The sequence below is a fragment of the Saccostrea echinata genome, unplaced genomic scaffold (genome assembly GCF_033153115.1).
Source record: "Saccostrea echinata isolate AGI-Se365-2 ecotype Australia unplaced genomic scaffold, CSIRO_AGI_Sech_v1 ptg000015l, whole genome shotgun sequence".
Lineage (NCBI taxonomy): Eukaryota > Metazoa > Mollusca > Bivalvia > Ostreida > Ostreidae > Saccostrea > Saccostrea echinata.
The window spans coordinates 8,235,333-8,262,978 of record NW_026889764.1 but is presented as its reverse complement, the minus strand read 5'-3'; the positions used below and the strand labels follow the sequence as shown (position 1 = coordinate 8,262,978).

At 32.3% G+C, this 27,646-nt stretch overlaps 1 protein-coding gene across 5 annotated transcripts; it reads right to left on the bottom strand.

Moving 5' to 3' along the window:
* Window positions 1-7,105: 7,105 nt before the first annotated feature.
* On the bottom strand, window positions 7,106-20,940 carry LOC133187474 (serine/threonine-protein kinase PAK 1-like). Of its 5 annotated transcripts, none has more exons than XM_061322865.1 (8): window positions 20,811-20,940; window positions 20,490-20,566; window positions 14,569-14,799; window positions 11,177-11,423; window positions 10,436-10,574; window positions 10,048-10,111; window positions 9,356-9,838; window positions 7,106-9,062 (listed from the first exon to the last, which is right to left on the bottom strand). In XM_061322865.1, exons 3-8 carry the CDS (start codon window positions 14,775-14,777, stop codon window positions 8,744-8,746), a joined length of 1,461 nt encoding a protein of 486 aa, XP_061178849.1. In that variant the 5' UTR covers window positions 14,778-14,799; window positions 20,490-20,566; window positions 20,811-20,940; the 3' UTR covers window positions 7,106-8,743. The 5 variants fall into 5 exon arrangements, with proteins under 5 accessions (XP_061178849.1, XP_061178850.1, XP_061178851.1 ...); XM_061322866.1 differs by lacking the exon at window positions 14,569-14,799 and adding an exon at window positions 13,848-14,038; XM_061322867.1 differs by lacking the exons at window positions 14,569-14,799; window positions 20,490-20,566 and adding an exon at window positions 13,848-14,038 and having other exon boundaries at window positions 20,811-20,938.
* Between the last annotated feature and the right edge of the window lie 6,706 nt (window positions 20,941-27,646).

The window sequence follows — 27,646 nt, the reverse complement described above, 5'->3', positions numbered from 1 at the left end:
TATATATATATATATATATATATATATATATATATATATATATATATATATATATATATATATATATATATTGCTGTGGCTTAAAGACGGAGACCCAAAGATGGACTAAATGTTTACATACTGAACATTCATTATACAGTATCTTCTGCTGAATATTCATAATACAGTTTCTTCTGCTGAATATTCATTATACAGTTTCTTCTGCTGAATATTCATAATACAGTTTCTTCTGCTGAATATTCATAATACAGTTTTTCTGCTGAATATTCATAATACAGTTTTTCTGCTGAATATTCATAATACAGTTTCTTCTGCTGAATATTCATTATTCAGTTTCTTCTGCTGAATATTCATCAGTGATGCTCACGTTAGAAATCCGAAATATTTAAATAATAATAAAAAAAAAACCCACTTTATTTGAAGAGCTGAAAACAATGGGTGACCTAAGACTGGGGTCAAACACGTCGACGGATCAGAGCTTTGAATGAGGGAGATAATCCTTAATTTTGAAATAAATTTTTAACTTTTTCCACAGCAATTATTATATATATATATATATATATATATATATATATATATATATATATATATATACACTTACAAACTCGGTTTTCATTCCGCATATAGTAATCCAATCTATACTTAAATTTTCCTTTCAAAAGATGAAATTCCTTTAAAATCACCTTTCAGTTTTTTTTAAATATTCCAGTACCTATATTGGATTCCAAAAATTAATAAAAACTCTTTCAAAAAATGATTTATTGCTGGGTCTAGTTAATTTTCGACTAAGCCGTATCCTCTTTTCTCGCCAAAATATTAACAGCTGTGAGGGAGAAACTTCAGAGGTATTGTGCTGCAACATGTTCAAGAAGTGCTGAAATAAATGTAAATTTTAAAACACTAAAAAAAGTTTGAAAATTAATTTAAAATGTCAAACTTTTCAAACATCAGTAGCATCAAAACGTATCATGGCTTTTCTACGCTTTATACAACCATTTCCCAAGATAAATAAAAGAGCAGTCTTTTTGACAACTGTTTATACTCCATTAAAATAGAAATCGGAAGTTTAATTTCCTATCTTGTGATTGGTCAACTACAAAATTACTTTGTTAAAAATCATTCTGATTCTACAAGTACTTGAAAGTTAATATTATTAATTAGAATGATGCTGTCCAGAGTACCTCATATCTATACGTACAATATCTATGTATTCTTTGGAGACCAGGTTTTTCAACAATCTGTTGGAATTACGAGGGATACTAAATGTGCTCCTTAATAAGCCAGCCTGTATTTATATTCCAGTTAAGCAAAATGTATTCAAAAACTGCTACATGAGAAGAAAACTCTTGCTGTGGCCTTCAACTCAACAATTAGATATATCGACAACGTTTAATCATTTAACAATAGTTACTTTCATTCAAATGTTAACTCTCGATATATCTCGGTGAACTGGAAACGAAAGACACTACAGGTTCTGCCACAATGTTTCATATTTCATTTGGATGTTTCACTGACTATAGAAGAATGGCGAACTAATAACTAAACTGTATGACATACGGGATGACTTCAGCTTTTCCATCGTCAACTTCCCTTATTTATGTCGCAATATTCCAACATCACCTGCATATAGTGTTTATGCCTCCCAACTGATTCGACACGCAAGAGCATGCTTTGAGTACGATCAATTTTTAAACCAAGGCAAGCTACTGACAAATAAGTTGATGTTACAAGGATTTCAATAACGCTGTTTTAAGTCAGCTTCGTAAATTCTAGGGTCGTTATAATGACCTTGTTTGTTAATACAACGTATCGTTCGGTTGTATTTTGTCTGACATGTTTCATATCATTTGTTAGGTTATTGCTTTTTCTTACTGAATTTGACGACGGAATACTCTGACTACCTTATAAAAACATAGGACTTACGGCGGATGTGACCGAACGACAGGAGATGCTTACTCGTGCTAGGCACCTATCTCATCTCTGGTGTTTCCAGAGGTCCGTTTTGTCCTATTCACGATTTGTTTGTCTACTGTATTTATGCGATTGATCAATGTTAGTTATCTTTACATTGTTTAGGATTTCAAAAGCTTGGTCTTAATATATCTTGAGGAATGATTGTATAAAGTGTTGAAACGTCATAGGTCTTGATGCTATTGATTTATGGGGAAAAATTGTACACTGTATTTTGGATTTAACAAACAAACTTCACATTACATATCGTATATTACTATGTTATTGCACAGTAATGCTTAAGTTTTCTTTCACTAGTACTTCTATTAATATTTTCTTCAGAGGTAAAGAAAGAGGCTTCGTAACATGTACTATATAGCGGTATATGTCTTTGAAAGGATTTTTAAGGCGTTTTGGAATCCGGTATAACCATAAGGGTAATATTCAATTTAGTTGCTTGTGATATTAAGGCCGCGGAACATTAACTGGCAAAATTCTGGTTTGAAATTCATTTTCAATCCACCTGAGCTGTTTTCAAACAAAGTCTGAATGTATGATCCAAAAGACAAATAATTTCAATTCCCAAATACATGTTTGAAATTCATATTTATCATTGTTTATATGAGTTTTTAGCCTATAATTTTAAGGACACGTAAAAGTCATAGAAGACGGAGATTATTTTTTCAGGGAATTGCTATTTGATACTACAGAAAGGGGGGGGGAGTAAAAATTGTCGAGTCAGATCATGCCTTCACATGACAAAATATATTTATTTCTAGGATGACAAGAGGTATTTTCTCAAAATAAAAATTGAAGACCAGTGAGTAAAGAGGGATTGTTGAGGTAAGACAGAAATCTTCAGCAGAGGCAGCAAGACTACATCACATCAAAAGAGGGAGAAAAAAAAAATTGGCCAGAATAAAAATGACTTCAAGGAATCTAAGGAGGATGAGCATGAAGAAATTTTAGAAAAGTCTAGGAATCGAAATGACAGAAACACAGGGAACCAATCAGGTGTGCTGAAATTGACAGTACCATTAGATAAAAAAAAAATAATTAAAATAGACCACGCTGAAAAAAGTTGAGGTTTAGCAAAAAAGTAGTTCTAAGTGAATGTCCGCAAGTACATTATAGAGGTTATTATGAATACGATTTACAGCTTTTGAGCAATCCAGACTGAACAAAGAAGGGAAAAAGACAAAGGACATTTGCGTAAATTTCCCTTAATTCGACATATTATGCTGTAGATATTTTCTATAACAACAACCGTAAACTACATTGTATGTATGTACAGCTAGGTACATGAACATACAGCCATGTCTATGGCAGATTTTAATCACATATAGAGAGGAAATATTAAAACCAGGAGATAACTATAGATCTAATTGCACGCATGCCGTGGTCAGTGGGCGACCGAAATAACAACACTGAGTTGCAGGAAGATTTAAAAATGTCAATAGCTGCAATTTTAACAAAACAAGAGGCTCATGGGCAACAACGCTCACCAGAGTCACTTTGACCCTACTGTTTTTCATCAGCTGCTTTTAATTTCCCTTTTTAATTTCATACAAATTTGCCTTCATATTGTGGACAAAAATCTAGCCCGAGCCGGAGGAGAGCTTTGATTTATTTAAATGTTGAAACATTTGGATGCTCCAGTATCAAAACGATCAGTATAACCTTGTTGTTCTGGAGATTACATACATATTGAAATATTTGCATCTTTCATTTTAGTCCATCCCTAACCCAAAGGCTCATTATTAAAAAAAATCAACATAACTTCTTCTGTGTGTTCTGCTTTCTTATATGATTAAGTGTGGTCTTGTCACTCTTGAAAAGATTTCTTCTAATCACTCTGATCCCTAGTGTAGCCTCAACCTATCCCGAGAGCTTTGATCTGAACAAACTTGAATTTTACCTGGAGATGCTTGCATTAGCAGACCTATTTTTTGTATTCTTTGAAGCAGAATTTATTCAAAAACTTCTACATGAGAAGAAGAAAACACTTGCTGTGGCCTTCAACATTTAGATATATCGACGACGTATTATCAATTAACAATAGTTACTTCCATTCTTATGTCGACTCGATATATCCCAGTGAGCTTGAAATAAAAGATACCACAGAGCCTGACACATCTATTTCATATTTGGATATTTTACTGGGAAAAGACGTTCATGGTATCCTAACAACAGAACTTTATGATAAACGTGATGACTTCAACTTTTCAATCGTAAACTCCCCTTACTTAATATGTGGCAATATTCCCTTATCACCTATGCAAATGGGAATTTGCAATTGATTCGATATGCAAGAATATGTTCTACGTACCAAAGATTTCTAAAACAAGGCAAACTACTGACAAACAAGTTGATGAAACAAGGATATCAACAGTCTCGTTTAAAGTCATCATTTTGCAAGTTCTATGGTCGTTACAATGACCTTGTCAGCATATACCATCTATTATTACATCGAATGCTGACTTATGTTTTTCATACTAATTGTTAGGCAATTATTCAAACATTGAATGGTCTATGGATTCACCCGTTTGCCCGATCATGACAATGATCATACGGCGGGTGTGACTGGTCGGCAGGAGAAGCTTAATTACTCCTCCATGGCACCCGATCCCACCTCTGATATTTTTAGAGGTCCATGTTTGCTCTGCTCCCGATTTGTATTATTTCCATGGACTTACTGTTCGTTAACTGCGTACATGTATTGTATTTCATTACATATCAATATCACTTATAAGGACTTTGTTGTTCATATGAGGAAGATGTATATACAGGGTAAAATGTTGCTCTCCAATTATGTCCTACCCCCAGGAGCTAGCAATGATTTGAACAAACTTTAATCTACACTAACCGAGGATGTTTCAATATTAGTACATGTATGTTTTCTGGCGATATTTTCCAACAACAAACCGTAAAATTCACTGTATATCAAAATAAGGTATACATATATGTACATGAATAATCAGCCATGTCTAGGGCAGACTCGCATATCAGGAGGAAAAAGAATCAAGAGATAACTTAGATCTACTAGCTATTGCCGTGGTCAGTGGAGTACCGCAATATCAACATTTGCAGAAAGATTTAGAAATGTCAATAGTTACATTTTTTCACTGCTTGCTGCCAGCAGATACTTGATTCAGTCCAAAGCAAAATTCTGCGTGTTTTTATTTTCGCAAGACAACAGTATATGGCATTTCTTTTCAAGAAATAATTTCCGTATATTATCAGAGCAACATTACATGTAAATTTATCTTGAGTAAATGTAGATGCATCCATTAATTTTATTAATTTCGGTGTTTTGTCGCATTTAAGCCACGGGATTTATCTATGGGCAGCTAATGTGGTACTAAGATATTGTAAAAAGTAATTTGAACTTCATACAAATATGCATACATTCTCTCTGTAACAAAATGTGAAATAAAATAAATCATTTACCAGATTTATTTTGACAAACTTAAAATTTTCTTCTTTTCGTCAAGGGCAGATAACTCTTCAAAAAAAAAAATTTAAGGTGCAAAATGACCGGTGTAAGACGAAAAATGACCCCTGTAGAATGAGCGGGTCATTTTTCGACGTCGAAAAAAGTTGACGATAGAAACGTTGAATTCATCATGTTTATCGTAGTGTTTTGTTGTTACTTTGCCATTAATGTCTCTCATAAATAAAAGTCGCCCGCGTGGCGCAGTGGCTAGAGTCTCGGAGTAATAAGGAGTTGATCCTTACGTCGCGGGTTCGAATTCCACTGTGGAGACCGGTCCTTCGAATGAGACCGTACAAAACGAGGTCCCGTATCGCAGTAGGTGCTGGCACGAAAAAGACCCATCACTGCTAAACGGTCCTCACTACCGAGTATGGGTCAAAATTTGCAGCTCTCCACCGGCAAGTGGTGGCGTCTCCATATAAGTGAAAAATTCTCGAGAGACACGTTAAACAATAAACAAACAAACACAAATAAAATATCAAAATAGGTACAGGTATAAAAGATCTAAACACGTACAATGCTACAATGCTGTTATATTAATTTTTATTGCGTGTTCGTCCAGTTTTCGTCAGAAAAACGACGGAGGTTTAAACGTTGAGACCCAAACATTTCATCAATCACCTCTTTTAAACTTATATCACTTTGTTGGGATAGGGGTCATTTTTCAACGGGGGTCAATTTCTTATAGGTTGCACATGTAGAAAGATGACCCTAGGGTTCCTTTTCTACAGAAATTTACATTTTTCTACGGCTGGGGGTCATTTTTCAACGTTAAAAAAATGACCTCTGGACATTTTTCTACGGGGTCTTTATTAATCTTTACACCGGATTTTTATATGTTATCAGTCATGTTACATGTAATTTGGTTCTTTTCACTTTCATCGCTCTCTAGCAATTCATATTTAACTAGTTTAAAATGATTCAAAATTGTTCAATATCCCAGACCCTTCATTATACATTGAATACCTCAATGATATCCACTCCTCAGCCAGGAAGGATAACTCTTAAAATTATCGTTTAACTAATCAAGTCTCTTTGTAAGCATTTAACTGCTGATTTAACTGCTTAATCCGATCTCGCGTTGCTTACCTTTTTTCGGTTCTGAGAGAGAGAGAATGGAACAAAACCCACGTCTTGCAACAACGTGTCTTTTGTAAAATCATGATTCAATTGATGAGTATGGTCCTGATGAGTTTAAAATGGATGATCATATACCTATAGATACCATGCAAATGTTGCAGTCAGGTTAGTTTGCCCCCCCCCCCCCCCCCCCCCCCCCCCCCCCGTGACTAGATAGCTCAGTTCGTAATGGCACCTGTTTAAAGTTCTGCAAAATGGTCTGGTCCACTGAATTTCCTCCCTTTCTGTTACAAATTTAACCCACAATAGTAGGAGTTGTTTTCAGTTTAAAGAGCCCTATTAAAAAGTAACAAAATCTGCTTATTTCTACATAAAGCATAACCCTATTTGATTAATACATGCAGGTGTTGATAAAGAAAAATTCCAGATTCATGACATTCCATTTTTTTTTTGTGGCCAACCTAAGCATTGGTCCTGGGAGATAACTCTTGTCTACAAACTATTAAAAACCAGTTTTACTTATCACCATAAAATAGCCTGTGAATATCTTTTAAAAACAAAATACCATAATACCATACATTTATGAAATTAATTTATTACATACACTATAATATCTTTTAAGATTTGCTTCGTTAGTATAAGTTGATTATCTCCCTTGAGACATGACTTCCCTTTCTTGATCTGTGAAAGCATTATGTGCTATGTGAACCTTGATCTTAAATGGATATTAGCATGAATAATGTTAATGCATCACTGTGGCATGAAACATTTATTTCCTGTTCATCATAATACTTCATTATGTACCAACAATTAAGAACCTAACACGCATAATACATTAATGGATGAAAGTTTACATTTACAATGAACCGGAATATCCCAGTTGTTATTTATGTTTCAATGATGAACTTCCTTCTGGTAATGAATTTCGAACAGCACATGTTTCCCTTTTTTTAACAATGTACAGATTTTTACATAATAATTTTATAAGCTCAGCTACAGTGTTGCTAATTAGAAAATAACTATTTCAAAAAAATTAAGAATTTACAAGTGTATACTTATCATTATTAAAAAATACAGTCCAAAAAGAGAGTAAAAATTGGCAAGGTGACCAGCACACACACTGATTTATCTAATATAATGAATTCCTATTGAGGTATAATTCTTAACTTGAGAAAAAAAAATCAAAATATTAATATATTCACTTATAAATCAAAAACATGTACTGGAAAGGTTGTGACAGAAATTGTAATATATATAATTAAGTAGAATAAAATGTAATCAGTTAAAAAAATATAAATCAACAATATACAAATGGAATGTAGTATTATATATATAACGTAATTTTGATAGACAGCAAAGCAATACAAATGGCCATATGACCATCATGTGATGCAAACTAACACCTTATAGACATGCACCCTATATATATGCAAGCACACATACATTCACACAAGAGACATTTTCTTAAATCACACCATCCCAAGTATCTGCTGCATGAAGTATTTCAGGAATGTAGAAGTATGCTACAAAATGTACAAAATTTATCAATTCCCTTTCATATTAAAGACAGTCACACTGGTATGCTAATAGAATGTTGTTATCAGAATGTTACGAAGATTCAAAAGTCCATTCTAGAAAAATATATAAAATATGAGATCAACATGTTCATCTCATCTTAATTTATAATACAAGGTGGACAACTGGACATGCTTTGTACAAATCAGACTATATATCTTAAGTGACAGTCATTTGTGAAAAAAGTTAATGGCAACAGTCTGCAAGGAACAGATTTGAAGGACACATGAAAAAGATAAATAATAAACTATGGAACAATGGAAGTAAAACAACTCTATATTTGTACTCAAAACTTCTCTTATACAACAGAGGCAGCAAAAAACTGATTGGACAGATCACTGAAGTGTAGTTGTTAAAAAGTTATTTTCTACAAATGGTATACACATTGCTTAGTTTCAATATACACCTGGTAAATGAGGTACAACTTATATTTAAGTCTACATCTGCTTTAAAGATTACCAAAATGCTTAAATAATGGACTTAATACAAAAACTGTTTCAGTTCTTTCAAATCAAATTAAAAACAGTATTTCCACAACTGCAGACACACACACAAACTTTCGCATAAAGGTGCTTATTTGTGTACAGAAAATTCCTACCTTGGTGTCAAAATTAAAATTCTTAATCTATGTACATTTGCAAACTAGTGCCCAGTAGCTTGCTTAGCAGCTACTATTAAGGGTCGGAGGGTTTTAAGGTCTTTTGCACATTTAAGGAAGTCGTGCAGAAGGAGTTCATCAGTGTCTGCCCTTGTCTCAACATCCACTTCAAGCGTCCTGTCGATGAATTGCTGAAGTAATTTTGACAGCTTCTCGAAATTTTTAATTTCAGGTTTTCCCTTGGTTGCTATTCTATAAATAGCCTTCAGTGGGGTTTCGTTCAGATAGGGGGGTTCTCCCTCCAACATTTCAATGATCATGATTCCCATGGACCAAACATCTACCTTCTTACCATAGTGTTTCCTGTAAAAGATGTACATTTCTCAACCAATCATGTAGGATGAAAAATAAAAAAGCTTGAGAGTACTTTTTTTTATTAATAGCTGTGTTGTTGATATGCAGTAGAAGAGAGATGAATAATTCTATTTCATAAACAGTAATGTTTGCAATGCTAGATGTGTATGTTAATTAAGTTAAGCTAGCTTGTATGTGGTAGTATGGATAAATTTAAAAAGAACAAACTAAGGAACAATATCATGCAATTTTTTTAAAAGCCAACAAAATAAGAATTATTATTTGACACAATAAACACCGACCTTGATACGACCTCTGGAGCCATCCAGTATGGTGTTCCTACCATTGTCTGTCGCTTTGAGTTATCTCCACTTAGCTGAGCACAAAAGCCAAAATCAGTAAGTTTGACTGACCCATTCATTCCTAATAATACATTGTCACTTTTAATATCCCTATGTATAATACCCTTAGAGTGCAAATAGTTCAAAGCTTGTAGGCACTCTCGGGTAACTGCTGCAATTTGTCCTTCATTCATTATGGTTTCTGTAACAACGTCAGTCAGTGCACCACCATCAAGGTATTCCATTACTACCCACAATTCATTTTTCTCAGACAGGAAGTAACAATCCAGGAAGTTGACTATGTTTTGATGTCGGTAAGTTTTCATGACCTCGATCTCTGTTATAAGAAGCTCCTTCTTGGGCTGGTTGGTTAAATCCATAGATTTAATGGCTACAACTGCATCATGATCTTTAGGCTTTGCACTATACACACAACCAGATGCTCTGAAAAGGAAAAAAAAAAAACAATCAAAACTTTAATCATTTTCATCTCAATCTAGTGTCTTATAATCAGAAATCAGAAAATTGATTTAAGAGTTACATCGCATCATCATCTATACCTTACTTTCTACTGCCAGATATTTTTTTAAAGTGTCAGTTTAATGAAATATATCATTGCTGCAAGTTACTTCAGAAAGGGAGACAACCCTTACCCTGCCCCAAGCTTCTTTGAAATAGTATACTTTGCAGTGGGATCTCCTGGTGAAGCAAGTGCCCCTGAAAAAAAAGTCCATCAGCTTCAAAAGGAAGTTATGTTACTACAATTATAGTTCTAATGATGCAATGCATATTTTTAAGCAATCATTCACTTTTAGCAATTGCAAAACAAAACTAAAAACACAATAAGCACTTTACATTCATTATAAAAGTGAGTAAAAACTGAAACACAATCAAACATTAGCAATGTAATTACTTCATAAATGCCTAAATACTATAAAAATTTAAATCAAGTTATGCAATGCTGCAGCAAAACATTATTTTCATTATGAGACTATCACATTTACAAATTATTTAATAGGTAAAATAGCGTAAAAAACTTACGAAGTCCCTCGTTGATTTCCTCGTCAGACATGTTTTTCTTTTGAGATTTAGGTCGCCGTGTGATAACCTCTGGTTCATGTTCTTTTTCGTTGTTGTCAAGGGTAACATTCTTTACTCCATCCACAATATCACCCTTGTGCTGTAAAAAAGAAGTCGGAAAGATTTTAATGAAAAGGTGCCTTTTAAGCAGGTGCTGTAAGGTAAGTGAAAAAATGCAAGGCTTACATGTACGGCCATTTTAATATGTGTGTATTTTGATTTTTAAGAACTAGTTGATAGTTATACATTAGCATATTCCAAAAAATGTAACTAATAATCATTTACAAATATATACCGTATACAGTAAAATTTGGGTCTAAATTTTATTACAATTCCTCCCCCCCCCCCCCCCCCCCCCATTTATCTCATCATCAGTGGATGCATGAATTCAACAATAAAGAGTTATCTCACTTTTAAAAAATCGGTACATGGGTGAATTTTCATAAATTTGCAAATTTGATATGGCAAATATAACCCTGTATACAAAAAATCCATTTAAACCAATACGTCAAAGACACAGAACATGTACTGATATTACCTTCTTGGATTTAGCAGATATACATACATAAAAATTTAATCTTCATTCCATAGATAAGCTCATAAAGAAAATCTCATACATAATATTCCAAAATTAATTAATAATAAATTGATATGAATTCTGCAATCAATTCTAATTAAACTGTCCATGTGTGTGCAACCTACTTCAGATTCTGAAGGTGTCCTTTCAAAAACTGGTGACTCCACCGTGTGAGGGGCAGGGGGTATCTCCTCGTTTGATTTTTTGCTGTTTCGTTTTTCTTCATCACTGTAATCCAGTTCATCGTCAGATTCTGCGACAGACTCCTGGATTTGCATAAACTTGCCAACTCCCGGTTTTTTCTTGACTGATTTGGTAAAAGTACGCAGTGAATTAATTACAGCCTCTGGATTGGCTGCTTGGTCAGCCTTCCTACAATCGACCAATCAAAGTAAGTTAGCATTCATACACACTGTTGAGTATATATTTTAATTCTTAAATCAGAAATTCATGCTTAACCTTACAATGAAATTTTAGAAATTTTTACAGCATACAATATTTTTGATGTCTTGAAAATTTTTTTTATTTATTTATTTTTTTTTTGAGATTGATGGTTACCGTACTTAGAATTCTCAAAGTCACCTCCTGCTTATATAACCCAGCTTTGTATTTAAAATGGATCACATTGATCATTAAATAGCATTCAAATATGTTCTATGTGTATTTGTTATTCCTCATCATACACAATTACATTTTAAACTAGTTCATTTCCAAGTTCTATTTTTGTATATCCTTAAAAAGGAAGAAATGAATAAATGATTGATTATATAAGTACGGATATGTGTATGGTATTTTGAGTCAAGGAGTGCAGACTGTAAAATGCAATGAAGATAATAATACTAAAGACCCCCCCCCCCCCCCCCCTTCTTGAATGTTTAAACATTAACAGGCCACTTCAATGCTAATTTCTTAACACATGAAATATCTTGATAAAGACCACCCTGTACTTACAATATTTAACAGTATGAAATACTTACTTCGTTTACACAAAATAAATGTTAGCATAATTGCAAACCAAAACAGTTGTAAATGGATTTCAGATATATGTACATGAAAGAAAAATATTCATAGGCATGGTAGAGAAAAGTTGGAATAAGAGTATAGTTATAATTGTTTGGATGTGTTTCAGGAGACCTGATATATATATTTGAAGTAATTGATGTGTAGTCATAAAATCTATCTATCAGAAAACTTGTGATGTTAAATAATTTAGTGAATAAAGTGCATGGCAGGGTTCTCATGAATGCTTGAATCCAAGTAAGGTATGCTGCAAAATTATTTACGATCAGAGTTTGTTTAAAACCATATGTCCGCAGCCATGTCACTGTTCATGAGAATATATGGACATTTTCAAAAATCCAGAAATTCTAATTGGTTGGATTTGCGGCTTGCTTATCCTGTGTATCTCACCCACAGTAGACGACTGATAGGATTAGGTATTGCTCCATTACATATGGACACCCATGAATTTTTGTCAAATAAACAGAATGATGTTCTACTTAAATTGACTTGTATGTTTAATTTTGCAATATATTATGTTCACTATATAAAAATGAAACTGATATTTCTATATGTCACAAATAAATTACAAGGGTATTTGGGGATGCAGCTTGGATAGATAAACGTTACATTTTATTAATTGCAAAGAATAGGGGCCTAAACATTTTTGTTAAAAATAAAGGTTTTTGTTGTTATTTGAATGGAAGGATACTCAGTTGGAACTCAACATAATGTTTTGGGGATGCATCTAAATTCAAATTTAGCAGAGACTCGACCTCCTCAAAAATATTGAGTCCTGGGACTCAGATTAATAAAATCCTAGTGAGAACCCTGCATGAAGTTGTCGTTTGAAAATTTTTCAAATAGTTTACTATGTAACCGTGACATCAAGTAATATACCACTGTGATGACACATTTCTCAACATTAGAAATTCAGAAGGCTTTCCTGCAAATACTATAGAACACTTTTATTTTGTGAGATCTCAATTTTGATTTCCTGAAAAAACAGTTGGCATAAAAAATTATAAATCTACCACGGTGTGCAAATTGAGCTGTAAAAAGTACATTACGGGCCTCAGAAACTTTATTATAATTTTATCTTAATAAATCTATTAAAAGTATGTTTCAATTTTTATTTTGTATTATAAAATGATTACAGGTTTTATACAAAATGAAAAATATTCTCTATTTCTTATAATTGAATCGAAATTATTCAAAAATGAGGTTTTTAATTAAACAGAATTGATTATAGGAACTCTTCTGATTCTTGGGGATCCTAGTTCTCAGGTTGATAAAATGCTGTCTTCGAACCAAGTAAATAAATGTATAATATTTCCTTTAGTAAAAGTCAGAAATGATATAATATGGAATTCAAACATTTACATGTTCAGCACACAGGAAACACCAATTCATTTGATGAATGACATAATGGAAGACTGATAATACACTAAAGGACTTAAACTTGAATTAGGTCTTAATATATTAAACAGAGAGAGGATATATTGGAAGACTTGTTGTATAGGAATAAGATTATGTCAGAATACTTCAAATGGGAAGACTTAAATACTAAAAGAAGAACTTAGAAATATTGGAAGACTTATAGTAAATAACAAGACTTATATCACATATTTAAAAAGAGTTTTGATATACTGGAAAACTAATGATATACTGAAGGATTTATAAAATACATGAAATGGAGGATATTTTTCATAAGAGCACATACATTGGATGAATAAAGAAACATAAGAGGACTAATGATATAGATTTGGAAATTTACATCTACATAGGAAGACTTACGATATATTGGAAGACTGAAGTAAAGCATTCCATGCTGGTGGGAGCCCCTCAAAATCTCCAGTTGCTGCGTTAAAACCTACATGAAAGTTGTGTTTCACGGCTGTGGGGGGCCCAATATTCATAGCTGGGGCCGTCTCCGATGATGACGACCCTGAAGGTCGCTTCTTGCCAATCTTGAAAGGCATGCTTAACTGAAGCAGAAAGAAAAAGCAATAAATACGATTATGAAGCAAGAATTGTATATATATACAAATACGTTCTGTCTGTACCTCAACCAAACCATCCCTTGTCAATACTGGTGTCCAGGGCTGAATTTTTTTTTGTTCTACAGATAAAATTATTAAATGCCCTGGACAAGATGTTTGTATTTGCTTGCATTGATAAGGAAAGATTGAGGCTGAGGTCTGACATATAATACAAGAGTATAATTCATGCTGCTAAAGTGAAAGTACAATTTATTATATCTTGCTTATATGTATGTATATACATATATATATATAAATATATATACACTGTCAGTACACAGGTACAGAGAACAGATACGGCAAATATCCATGGGAATTATACACTTGACTTATGATGCAAATGCAGGGTTCTTGCAGTCAGAAACAGGATCAAGACATACTTCCAGCCCAGACACAGATCCAGGATAAATGAGGAGTGGATCCCAATGAAAGCACTGGGAGTGTATCCAGAGATCCATGGGTGGCAAGCTACTTACGAAATGTCCGCAGATTTCAAGAGTTTTTTCCATGTTTCTGAGAGGACTAAATCTCCCGTCACCATGTCAATGTTTATGTGGAGGTTATGTTTAACCCCCATGGGAAAACCAATCTCGTGAATCTCGGAGGATTGAGAATCTTGTTTTCCTTGTTTCTCAGCAGCTCCTGGACCAGAGCGACGATTTCTGAACTTTTTTATGAAACTCATGCTCAGTTTCTGTCTAAAGGAGCTATTGAAAAAATAGTTTACACAATAATACAGTGTTATGCAAATTAGCCCCTTTGTCTGCAAATTAAAACAGTCTACATGAAGAGCAAAACTTTAACAGCCATATCTGAATCAGTGTGTATATATACAGTAAAACATGCTTATAGCTAACATACTTATAATGAATTGACGCTTACAGCGAAGTGATTTTCATTCCCAATGGCTTTAAAATATAATGTGAACTTTATGTTATAACAAATTACGTTTAAAATAAAGCAAAATCTTCCATCCCTCGCACTTTGTTATAAGCGTGTTTTACTGTACATGAATATACACCTTAAGGTTCATTACCCTCTGATAAGAGAGATAACTCTCACTGACATATATGACTTACTATTATTTCTCTATAAAATTGTCATGTTAAAAGACCATTCTTGTCAAACTTTGCCCAGCAAGGTATTCTGAAATGGTGTAAGTTGTACAGTTTTATTATAAATTAGATTTTGTATTACGAAAAAAACCATTAGTGTAAAAGCAAAATTTAATGAGGGAATTGAGGGACAATGAACCGTAATTATTATAAAATGTTGTAATGATCAAAACACAGACATTTTCCTTCAATGCAATCCTAAACTAATCAATATATAATTCATTAAAATCCATTCATGTTTCCATAAATAAAAAAACTGAAGACAAAACCATGAAGAGATTTTTCCTTTTAAGAAACTTTGTTCAAATGTATAAAAATGAACAATGCAGGAAGTACACTGACAATGCAGATTATCACTGCATCATAAAATACTATTTTAAAAAGACACTTCAAATGCATGGCAAGGCTGTATACACTATAAAGATATAGTGTCTGTCATTAAAATAAAAAAAGTCAACTTCCTGGATATCATGCTCTTGTAAGTGAACTGTATAACACAAGATATAAAATGTACATGTAGGCTAATTCTATTTAGAACAATTGTTATAACTGGTTTCAAAGAAAAGGTATAATGCTGTGACATAACATTCAATTCCTTATTAGGTAGCAGTGTAGGCTATACAAGTAGTAAATCTGTTATCTGATACTACAATCACACACATGATAGAATGCAGTGGAAAACAGAAGGGAATTCTATCAAATAAACCAAGACCATGTGAAAAGAAAACTTTAAATTGCCAGAATTCCAAGAATAATTTTATATCATTAGGTATATAGCATTGATTAGCTAAAAATTTTTAAATGACAATTGTCTGTTATTATTTAAAATTTAAAACAGAGCACTGGACCATATACACAGTGAAATGAAATGAAATTAAAGCAACAAGTCTATATTTTAAGTTCTTATACATATGTCAAGATCTGACAGGAGACATATAAACTGATACTACCTGCTGTGTATAATCCTTAACATGAAACCATGAACATACAACTAGCGGAAGTTAATAGTCAACTTTTAAAGAAATATTTGCATATTTGTTCCACATTTATAACATTGCCGTAAACATATTTATCTACAGTAACTTCCACAATCAACTTCCTTGACCTGGTCTTCTAACACAGTCATTATAGCACACATACTGTAAACATGTATTTATAGAAACACAATATTAGATGTATCACATATAAATATGTGCAAAAACAAACTTGCATGAAATTCAGCAACACATTCCAGGTTTACAATATTTCCTTGTAATTTTGGTGTTTTTTTTTTTCAGTTCTGTAGTTCGCTGAAATTTTCTGCAGTTTAATTAGATCTTCCTGTAAGCAAATTGTCAAGTTGTTTCCCTGTCTTGTAAACAAATACCCCAAATATTTCACATCCAAGGAACTGGTCAAAAACTAAACTGTTACAAATGTTGACAGTCACATGATTAATACCGTCGCTACTGGCTGTGTAACTCATCAAGATAATGCACGGAAAACAACGAATAACAGGACAGAGGTGAGACGTATAGACATTGTATATTTATAAGCTCTGATGCTGACATAAACCTTGAAAAGAATTCAAACTTGTGTCAGTTCCGTCATTCCAAAACAGTGAATGTCCACTTTCTAAGAGGTACCTAGCCAAGTAACAACTAAGTTACTATATATAATTGTACATCTGTATAATAATTCTTCAGCTTGATGATCTCTGTGCTCCTGTCTCAGATTCACTCAAATTAATAAATAAAACATTTCAAACATGTATATATAAAGATAAAAAACCACAACCACTATAGTCAAAATTACCGGTAAATGGTGTTACTGAGTCTCCGTTGTAACAATAGTAAATCTACTACAATGCACTGACTAATCTTTATGATATTTATAATTTCTACTTGATATATGTTTCCCTATGGGTACAACCAAAGTCTACCAACCACTGGTCTATCCATTTAGAAAGCAATATCGACAGTCTTTCACTGTAAACGTAGAAGTTTTGAATATATATACTGTATATATATATATATATATATATATATATATATATATATATATATATATATAATGAAGCAGACTTCCAATATACCTTATAGATTTAAAAAAAACAACACCAAAAAAAACCCCAAAACAAACACACTTTTAGCTTGTCTTTAATAACTGTGCCTCACATCCATATTTTTATATAAATAACCTGTGTTTGCTTTACTAAGTTAACACCATCACCTCCACAGAAATACACAACTAACTTAATTAGTACAATGTCTTGTTACCAGAGCACTAAACACATCGTAAATTATCTTAACTAACACCATCATAAGTGTGTAATCATAATCATGATAAAAGAATGAGAGAATGAAATGAGTACATCTCCAGATCGCCTCGTAATTTTGCCAACCTGATGACAGACCAGTACAAGATGACAACTAAAATGATGAGATCTAACAGCCCCCAAGGACAGGTAATATAGACACTGTAGATTTCTGTGACAAGATACAAGTACACTGGTGATGTACAAGTACTAAGGAGCAGGTGTTATCTATCCTCACAGAATAGGGGTAAAAAAAGATCTCGTAACAATTAAATGAACTGTTGTCAACTTAAAAATATCTCCCTTTAAAAAAAAGAAAAATAAAACATGCAAAATATATATGATATGATATATATTTTGCATGTATATGATATACTTGCTAAGTTGAAAAATAAAAAAAAAAAATGCTAGATTTAGGTGATCATGTGCAACAAAAAAGGAGGTGTCTAGCATGTATAAATAGAAAACATATTTTGACTTTGAATCAACAGACAACTGACATATCCACTGCGATTGAGACAATTTTCATTTTTTATTTGCATAAGCAATACATGTAGTAGGGAAAAAACCCTCGAGTCTAAATCCGAGTCCAAATCCACATTCAGTTCTTATTGGGCTTGAGGAAATTTAAACAAACAATTAAAAAATTAAATATTTTGATATCATATGCAACGTAACAAAGGTCAAAATGAAAACACAATGTGCATTATACATGGACTCATGATGGTCTCATGAAATATTATAACCAGTTACACCAAGTTCTTCTTAATTAACATCTCGCTATTTACAGGCTGGTATCCCATTAGCTAGGATTTGAGTATGATACACAGCCTTACATCCTCTTATCCAATAACAGGATTCACATCTTACATTTACTATCAACACTCACTTGCTCATATATATATACAAACTTATTTCCTAAATTAAAGTACTGTCAAGTTATTGTTTAGATTTTCCTCTTTTGAAACTAAAAGAAAAATTAGGTTGTCCACTCAAAAAATCAAGGCACAAGCACCGTATGCTGAATACATACTATTATATTTTTTTCCTGATCATTGTTATCTCCCTGAACTACATTTTTTTTTTGTTTTTATTAGTATGTATCAGCATGTATTGCCATATTGCAATTGTGACTCAACATTTATTATTTCAGAAGAAAAAAAAAGAGTAAGACCATCTTTAAAATAATGTTTGGTTGCCCTCTCCCGACCGACTGGCTAAAAATGGCCCGACTCAAAACATTTTTTTAACCTCCAGGAAGCATTTATTATTTTTTTATGTATTCTGGAAAATAGATTTTGAAAATTCAGCATTGATTTTGAAATTTTTGAAAAAAAATTCTCACCTACCTACCGACTCAATTTTCTCATCCTGAGTCAGGAGAGGGCAAGCAAACATTATTTTAAAGTTGGCCTAATGGTTTCAATTTATATGATCACTTGGTTTACTTAACATCCTTAGACAATGTATAATATAAATTAAAATTGTCTCAGTCACACTCCATCTGTCAGTTGTCTGAAGCCTGAGGCTTTCAAATTTTGAGTTTGGCTAGTAAAATTGAAACTTAAATTTGGTAAAACTTCTAATTAGCATGATACGCGAACTTAAAATTACTATGTACCCTCTTCTAGAAACCCACATTTGAGTATTTGTGGGTTAAAAAAAAACATCAAAATTCCAACGAACTTCCAAAAATGAGAAGATCGAACAATCAACTGTGCAACAACTGTGTAACTTTTTTGGGGGTGGGGGGTGGGGGGTGTTGTTGTTGAGAAAGTTTGTCTTGCAAGGAACTGCCACCAGTAATGTAAGATGGACAGAAGGTGTACTTATCATGCTTATGGCCTATAAATTAATATATATACAATAATACATTCTGTAAATGTTTCCTACCAAGGTGTCGGCAATTATTGTATTCAATGGTGGAAACAATGATAAAAAAAATAAGTGATACCCAAAGTTTTAGATAGGCATGAAATTAAATTATAATTGCTATTTAACATTACTTTCCATTTACTATATCAAAATTCATAAAATCAAGTTTCTGGTCAAATCAGGTTTAACAATAGAAATTATCGGGTAATTGGCTGAGGTTAACTCAGTTTTAAAGTTCAAGAACCTTCTGGTAACAGTATCTTTTTCTCTGTCCCATGCACGTACATAGTCTTTTGCTGAAAACACATTCAGCAGATACATGTGAACACATTTCAATTATAAAATCAGGTTTCCTGATATAAACTGTTATTGTTCTGGACATCTATCAAGTATAAACTTATTATGGTTCAGTAACCCTCTGATAATTAAGAGAGATACATAACTTTAATTTGGATAAATGACTATAATCTTTTATGAAATTTTTGACTTGAAAGGCCATTTCTGTAAAATTTTGCACTGTATGGTATGCTGAAACAGAAAGTGTGTGAATTTTCATCTTGAATCAGATTTCTTTTGGAAAATCATCAGTTTTAAAGGAAAATTTTATCTGCGTGAATGGGGGATGCTGAATCTAAATATATTTGTTGTTTTCAAATCAACTTAAAGCTTATAAATGTCTTACAAGAATGGTTATTTATGTGTTTCTCATCACACATATTTCATCACTGAAGAATATTTTATGTATCCTAGGATAAAAATAGCCATAAAGTCAAAATGTGTTTCCTTATTTACAAATTATGCACACTTCAATGAAAAAAAAACCCCAGTTCATAAGTAATTAATGGCTTCATCGACCAGTGATTTTAATACCTTATTTATCCAATAAACATTCATGACTTTATTTCTATCACTCAGCAACTTTGAATTAAAGTACATGCACTTTAGAAAAAGAGAATAAACATAAGTGTATATGATACCATTGTACTTGCCCGTCTTTTAATACTAGACATCCTAGTCTCCATGGTAATATGAGAGTAAATTAATGTCCAACATGTATCTGATATAATGAACAGGATAAGGACAAAGGAGAGAAGATCACTAAATACAATACCTAATCGCAAATTTTCCAGTTCCTGAACTCAGAGCTCAACTTCCTTATAAGAGATCTGCGCGCACGGCTTGTGACATCTGCTCAAAATAGAAATACATCTGCATACATGTAATTCATCATTAAATTTGTGATTTCGTATCGTAGGTAAAAAGCTGAACTTTTCTTTCAAGAATCCATTATAAAGACAGTGTCGTTTGGGGTTTCTTTTCAATGCTGTAGTTTGAGATAGATCTACTTCTTTCAGTTTGTTGTGGTTACATTTCTCTGACTATTATGAATCCAATTGTGTAACAACAAGGAAACTAAACGATAAACACTTACCAGTGATAGTTCATCTAGTATGGATACATAAGTAGTATTCAACTGTGTTAAAAATGTGTAGACTTTCTTTTTTGGGCAGTTTCATTACTTCCTGAAATTAATTTCCGGAATTTTTTTCCCATAATGCATTGCTCGATCCAATCTCCTCTGCAGAGTTGTCGTTCGTTCCTATCTCAGACAAGTGTGAATTTGTATAGTGGTCTGCTGTGGCGTATTTTATATGCATCAAGTGCGAGACCTAAAATATTGCTATAGATTTAAGATAACTCTGAAAAATCCCAGGGGGTGTCTGGACCCCCCCTCCCCGATACCCTCTCCACGTGCACTTGATTTAAAGACATACCCAGTCCTTTCAACGCGACCCTCTCCCAAGTGGTTTGTAACACGTACCTTTGCTAAAAACAGGGACCTATATACTAAAGTATAGTATATAAGTCCCTGCTAAAAATAAAGCTGTTAAGAATACATTGTACTGTCAGAGAAGAGGGGGGGGGGGCTACAGATGTGATCATAAAAAAGACAAAAAAATGATAAAAATATCTCTGAAAAGGATAACGCTATTGTGGACAAAAAAAAAAAAAAAAAAAAAAAAAAAAAAAAAAAAAAAAAAATGACAGGTACATGTTTTCGTATATGAAATTGAATTAATTATAATTTCCGAGTCCTGATGAAGCGACATATGTAATATTTCCTACGCAAATCCTGAAATTTCCTTGTTATGTGTGCTCGATTTTTTAATTGCTAGCTATATATACATGTAGATGCCTAGGTCATAATGAAATTAAGCCCCTTCCCTCCAACTATCTTTTAGAACAGTCTTTTGTACAGAAATTTTCTTTCAAAGACCGCCCCCCCCCCTTTACAGTTTTTCTTGCAGTAACCAGACGCGTATAGCCAGAATGGAAGTGAAATTTCATTCATTTTATTGCAAAAATATCATGCCATTTCGCTTTTGTATAGAAAGAAAAAACCCCCCATAGTTTTATTGATTTTAATGCAATGTTAATAGTTTAATGGAAAGTTATTGTACGTGTAGTTGAGGCTAAATATTAAATAATTTTATCGATATATTGGTTTCATATACTCTCTTTCAACGTCGATCCAACAACAGATATATAATAAATGTTAATCATTAACAAAAATTAAATATTGTATCATTTATCATAAACTATATAGTACTAGTTAATCGTAGCATAAAACGATGTGTTTGAAATTAAATTTCTAAAAGATCTTTACACAAAATCATTAGTGTCTTATAGAACAATTACAAATTTATGAATGATTTATGAATGATTTATTTGGATTAAGCTATGATTATTTAATGAAAGATTTCCAATTTCAAATTTAATTAAACAGACATCATAATATAAATTTTGAACAGAAACAGTTTGACACAAAATAAATTGAAACACAAATATTTGTTGGAGATGGTACTGAGATATTTTCCTCCGAATAATTCTTTCTTTCCCCCAATTCTTATTTTATTTTATTTTATTTTTTGAAAATAATGTCTTGGCATATAGACAGCTACACGCCTGAACTATGGTCGAATTGTCCCATGTTATTGCTTGGGGGAAAAATGGCCCAGAAGATCCTACCTTCCACTCCTACCCCCCCCCCCTTCTAGGAACAACGTTGATGGACCTGGTTTTATGATTAGTAATCACAACAATTATAGGACAAAAGTATGATGAATCCTATTTAATTTTTTTTAGAGAGAGAAAAAATTCAGATAAAATGAGATTGGAACTGCCGAATAAAAACATGGAATTTATCGTAGTGCAAACATTTATGTTAAAAACATAATACTAACAATTAGTAAAATTGATGCAAAGCATCAAATCAGCCGCAAAAATATATTTAGCATTTTAAAGTATTTCCTACGATGGCCGATATCAGCCTGTCTGAAATAAATTACACGACCTATAATTTTGTCTTTTGTACATGTACATTTCCTGAAAATTGTACATGTACAAAAATATAAAAAGTTACAATTTCGCGAAAAGACAAAATGTACATGTACAATTCTTTAAAATTGTACATTTACAAACCAAAAAAATCTATAGCGGTATATAAAAGAACTTCTTGAGTTCAGATCACACCTCTTAAACAGAGAATACAAGATAAATGAGACTGATCCAATTATTAATGAATCTTCTGCATGCTTTAAACAGAGTCATAATGCTCCATAAAACGAAGGAAACAAGGGGAAATACTGACTGTTCTAATTACAAAGTATGATCCAAGAATCAAACGTCTGAAATTCAAATTATTGAAATACTGATCATTAGTTTTAAAAGATGAAACATGCAAATAAGTCTTTCAAAACAAAACTAATGATTGCATATGCTGAACATAAAAGTATATTGGTGATTTGCTGGCAAAAGCCATTTTGCCACATAGAAATTACGGTTGGATCCCTGAAGAAGGTGGAACCGTGCTTTATATTTTTTATACACCAGTACGATATCAAATGGCCGAAACACATTGCTGTCATATAACAATTAATACATTTAATAATTAATTATTCATTCAAAACGATATCAATATAAAAAAGAAATAAGAAAAATCGCAGCACTGTGTCGGGTCCTCTAAATTTAGATGGTGATGGGTGTTGCCTAAATGCACCTGCTATAGATTTTTTTGTGTGTACATGTACAATTTTTAAGAATTGTACATGTACATTTTGTCTTTTCGCGAAATTGTAACTTTTAATATTTTTGTACATGTACAAATTTCAGGACATGTACATGTACAAAAGACAAAATTATAGGTCGTGTAATTTTATTTTAGACAGGCTGATATCGGCCATCGTAATTTCCACAAGAAGGAACCCAAAGAAAAAAAAAATCAAAGTAGAAAAAAGTATAAATTCTATGATACATTTTTTTCAAAACTGTACACTTGCCTTACTTTTCTGTGCATTTATATTTATTTAATTTTCAGTGATTAATTGTTAAATATTAATCATAATTGATAAATTCATGGAAATGAAAATCGGACTGAGATGAAGGATAGGAATGCATTATCATTAAATTACTTGATTCAAAAACAAATGCAAAAAATATCTAAAATTATTAATTATGAATGTCGGGATGCTGACAAATAAGGATGTATAAACTTCACATGCTGCATGATGCCCGCATCTTTATCACGTGATTATTAATGCAGATCGCATCACAATGAAAATAAAATTGTCATTGTGTCATTGCCACTGTAGTGTATTCAAAGCAAAATTCACTTCATCTTAAACTGACTTTTAAGTGTGCGCGTAAGATATAAAAAACAAAACATACTGAGTTTCCGGATGTGAATTACAGTGCCTCATTCAAACAGTTAATAAAATGCATGTTGGGAAGCAGTTTATGTAACCACTTTTAATAAAATCATAAATTAGAAAATATCTGATGAGAAAAAAACAAAACGAATTGAAACGTAATAACAACCATTTAGACTTAGTATTAAGCAATTTTTTTTTAAAGCTTTCATTACTTTTATGTATGTTATCAGTAAGGAATTATTACATCGAAGAAATGACAAAATAACATTTCATTATCGGATACAGGAGCGACCGATCTATTTGTGGTTGTGTTAGAAAGTACACATGGGGAAATGAGACGTTATTTTTTTTACTAGTTCAGTAAAATTATTCTTATAATGATAACAAGTATAAACTGATAAGTAAAATATTTATTAAACTAAATGTTAATTGTTGTTATGTTTCAATCATTTCTCATCAGATAATTATTAATTTATGAATATATATATATGAAAAAAATTACAATGGGTACTCCCCCAAAGTGGGGGTGTGTAAGATACGGATCGTTATGATTTTCCGCATATTAATTACTGCTTATTACGTGGTAAAAGTGCATTAAAAAGTGCAATAAAAATTGAAAAAATGTTCAACTAGTAAAAATTGTTTTGAATATGGTACAGCTGTGAATGAAACAAGGACATTTTTTTTTTTACATTTTGCACCGCGCTGTGCAGCATTGCTCACTCTGGAGAAATCGTCGGCATCATCACGTGACAAAGATCCAGGGTATCAGCACGTGCGTGGTTCATCTTCAGACCATAAACTGAGAACAGACAAGTCAAAATTTCAAAGCAGTATAACTTTTGAAATAATTTTGATAATGAAACAAAATTTTCATCATATATTTGAATTTAAATGTCATAAAATGCAAGTTGCGTATGTTATATATTTTTTCCAACATTTTTATCTGAGCTCTATCAACTTATTTTCATTGTTGTTTATATCATTTAGAGCGTATAAAATATCAGGAAAAAAAAAAGAAAATATGAATTTTTAGAGCTAAGTTCCATATAAATGGACATTTCCAATATTGAATATTAAAGTTTGCTGATATAATTAGGTGCAAGTTTTTTTTTTATCCGATTGTTCATGCATTGAAAGCGATCGTACATGCACATAATTGATATATACCTCTACATGTACCTTTTTAACACAAATTCATATTAACCGAAGTGAAATACTTTACAATAAATGAAAAGAAAAATCTTAAACCGTTCCCAACATATAGGTTTATATATGCGTTTAAGATTTTGTTCAGCTCTACATGTAGCAAATGACGAAGTTTGTAAAGATTGATTCTTCGTAAAGCATAAATTTAATGAAGAAAACATCTGTTTCTTTTTTTTTTTTCAAAACAATATTTTTTTGTGTTTATAAACGCGATAAATGACGATTTGCTTTCGTCACGGTCATTTACGGGTCAATGTGTCTGTTGTCTCATTCAAGTATAGAACCGTCGGTTTACTGTTTACGGAGACAGCCTAGCTTCTGGTTGAACGAGACTAATGTGTTTCCTAAGATATATATTTCTTGAAATTTGAGAATAAAATCTGTATAATTTGTTAAAGTCTTGAGCCAGCCGTTAAAAAAAATGAGAAAAAAGTAAATGCTGCAACGAAAAAAAAAATTGACCAGGATTTTTTTTAAAAATGCATTAATATGGGAAGATTTGACTTTGCTACAAAAAATGGGGGTTGGGTTGTTAGAGGTGGGTGCAATTAGCCATTCAGTGAACATCTTCATTCTATATCAATCAATTACCATTGAAAAATTATGTATGGACCCCCCCCCCCCCCCAATAGAACATGCCTTTATTTGATTCCTAGTAAATAATGCTTTATTATGTATAAAACCCCCACATTACGGGGAAATTAAATCTGAAAGATTGAATACAGATTTATTTCCCTGTAATATTGCATCTGATTATTATTTTAATTTCTTAGTACAAAGATGAAGTGTTTGCCTGCATTAAAGGTTATGAAAATAAATACCGGGTCATTTTTTGGTAGGAAATTTTGTAATAAGTTCAGTTTAATCTTTGAATTGTTTTAAAATGGAAAGAATGACTGCTTATTTTTATAAATGAATCATATTTGGCCATTTCTTTAGGCATGTATGTAACAACGTTTTTCAGGGAAAAAGGGAGGGCTTAAAATGACAAGTTAAAAATAAACAAAAAATCAAAAACAAAACAATAAAAGAAAAAATGTATTTCGGTAAGGGGTTGATCCCTTTTGGACAAAAGAAAATTGAGCTAAAATAGCAGTGCTCAGCAATCAATGTCGGCGATACCACCAGAGGTTACTCAGTAGATAGATACAAGAATATGCAATGCGTACAAATTTATCAGACCTAAGGTCAAGGGGCGTTTCATAGATACTAGTACAACATGTCAAAATTTTGTGAGTCTGAAACGGTTGTTAGTGTCAGCGAAGAAAATTCGACTTCTTTTTAAATTTGAGATAAATACCGCTGTCAACGTGCAAAATTGACTCATGAAATAAATTTTAGTTTGAATATTATTTAAAAACACATACTCTTTTTATCAATTTAATTACAAATCTTTATTTATTCCTTGACTACAAATTACTTAATTATTAGTGACACTTTCTGGATAACGGTTGTTAACTATAAAGGGACAGGGTGTAAATTGTCCTCAACACTTTTTAATACCCTTTATAAAAAAAAATCAAGTAATTATTTAATTTTAACTTCTTTCATGTCCATGCATCTTATCTAAGCTTTTCACAGACTATGTTCCATGTCATTTTATCACTTAACATGCTTAATTCGCTAACTGTTGTCAAAGAATTCTGTTATATACCAATATCTGAATTGTATGTATCAGTTCAGAGGCCCGACGCATTACTGGCCACTTCCGTCTGTGTCCCCGCATATATTTCTTAAATGTTAAAAATGTTGTCCATTGATAAAAGCTTTAATAAAATTGGAAACTAATTTACTCGTTACTTTAGATTTATAATACATGTATGTGATTTCGGGAAGAGTTCTAGGAATACGGCACTACTACTTCCGGCCCACAGCGCCACTCGTTTCACTGCCAACATTCCCTCTCTCTCGATCAACGACATATCTTATTAGACCCAAACTAAGCGATTATACGATTATACGAATTTTCAATCAGATACGTATTTCAAATATTAATATTTCTGAGAGGGATATAAAAGCGTCAGTTTGAACGTCTTTTTTCAACGTCATTTTACAAGGTAATTTTAACATATTCTTAACCTTTGATTCCCTATATCTCAGTAATTATTCTGAATATTTGAATCAAACTTTAAATTTTGTTATTTTACACTATTATCTATCATAATCCGTTGAAAAGTCAATTTTGAAAATTTTCACCTTAAGGGCCCTTTTCGCATGGGACGGCTCTCTCTCTCTCTCTCTCTCTCTCTATAAAATTGTGTTTTCTGACGTCAAACTTTATTAATTTTTTAAAAAGAAAATGAACAGATACATATATAATTGTAATTCTCCTTTTTGCTTTGTGAGA

Coding starts and splice junctions, on each gene's coding strand:
- LOC133187474 (XM_061322863.1), bottom strand. CDS start 20,400: ATGGAGACTAGGATGTCTAGTATTAAAAGACGGGCAAGTACAATG. Junction 10,112..10,435: donor GGAAATCAACGAGGGACTTC/GTAAGTTTTTTA, acceptor CTTTTTTTTCAG/GGGCACTTGCTTCACCAGGA. Junction 9,063..9,355: donor GCTCCAGAGGTCGTATCAAG/GTCGGTGTTTAT, acceptor CATCTTTTACAG/GAAACACTATGGTAAGAAGG.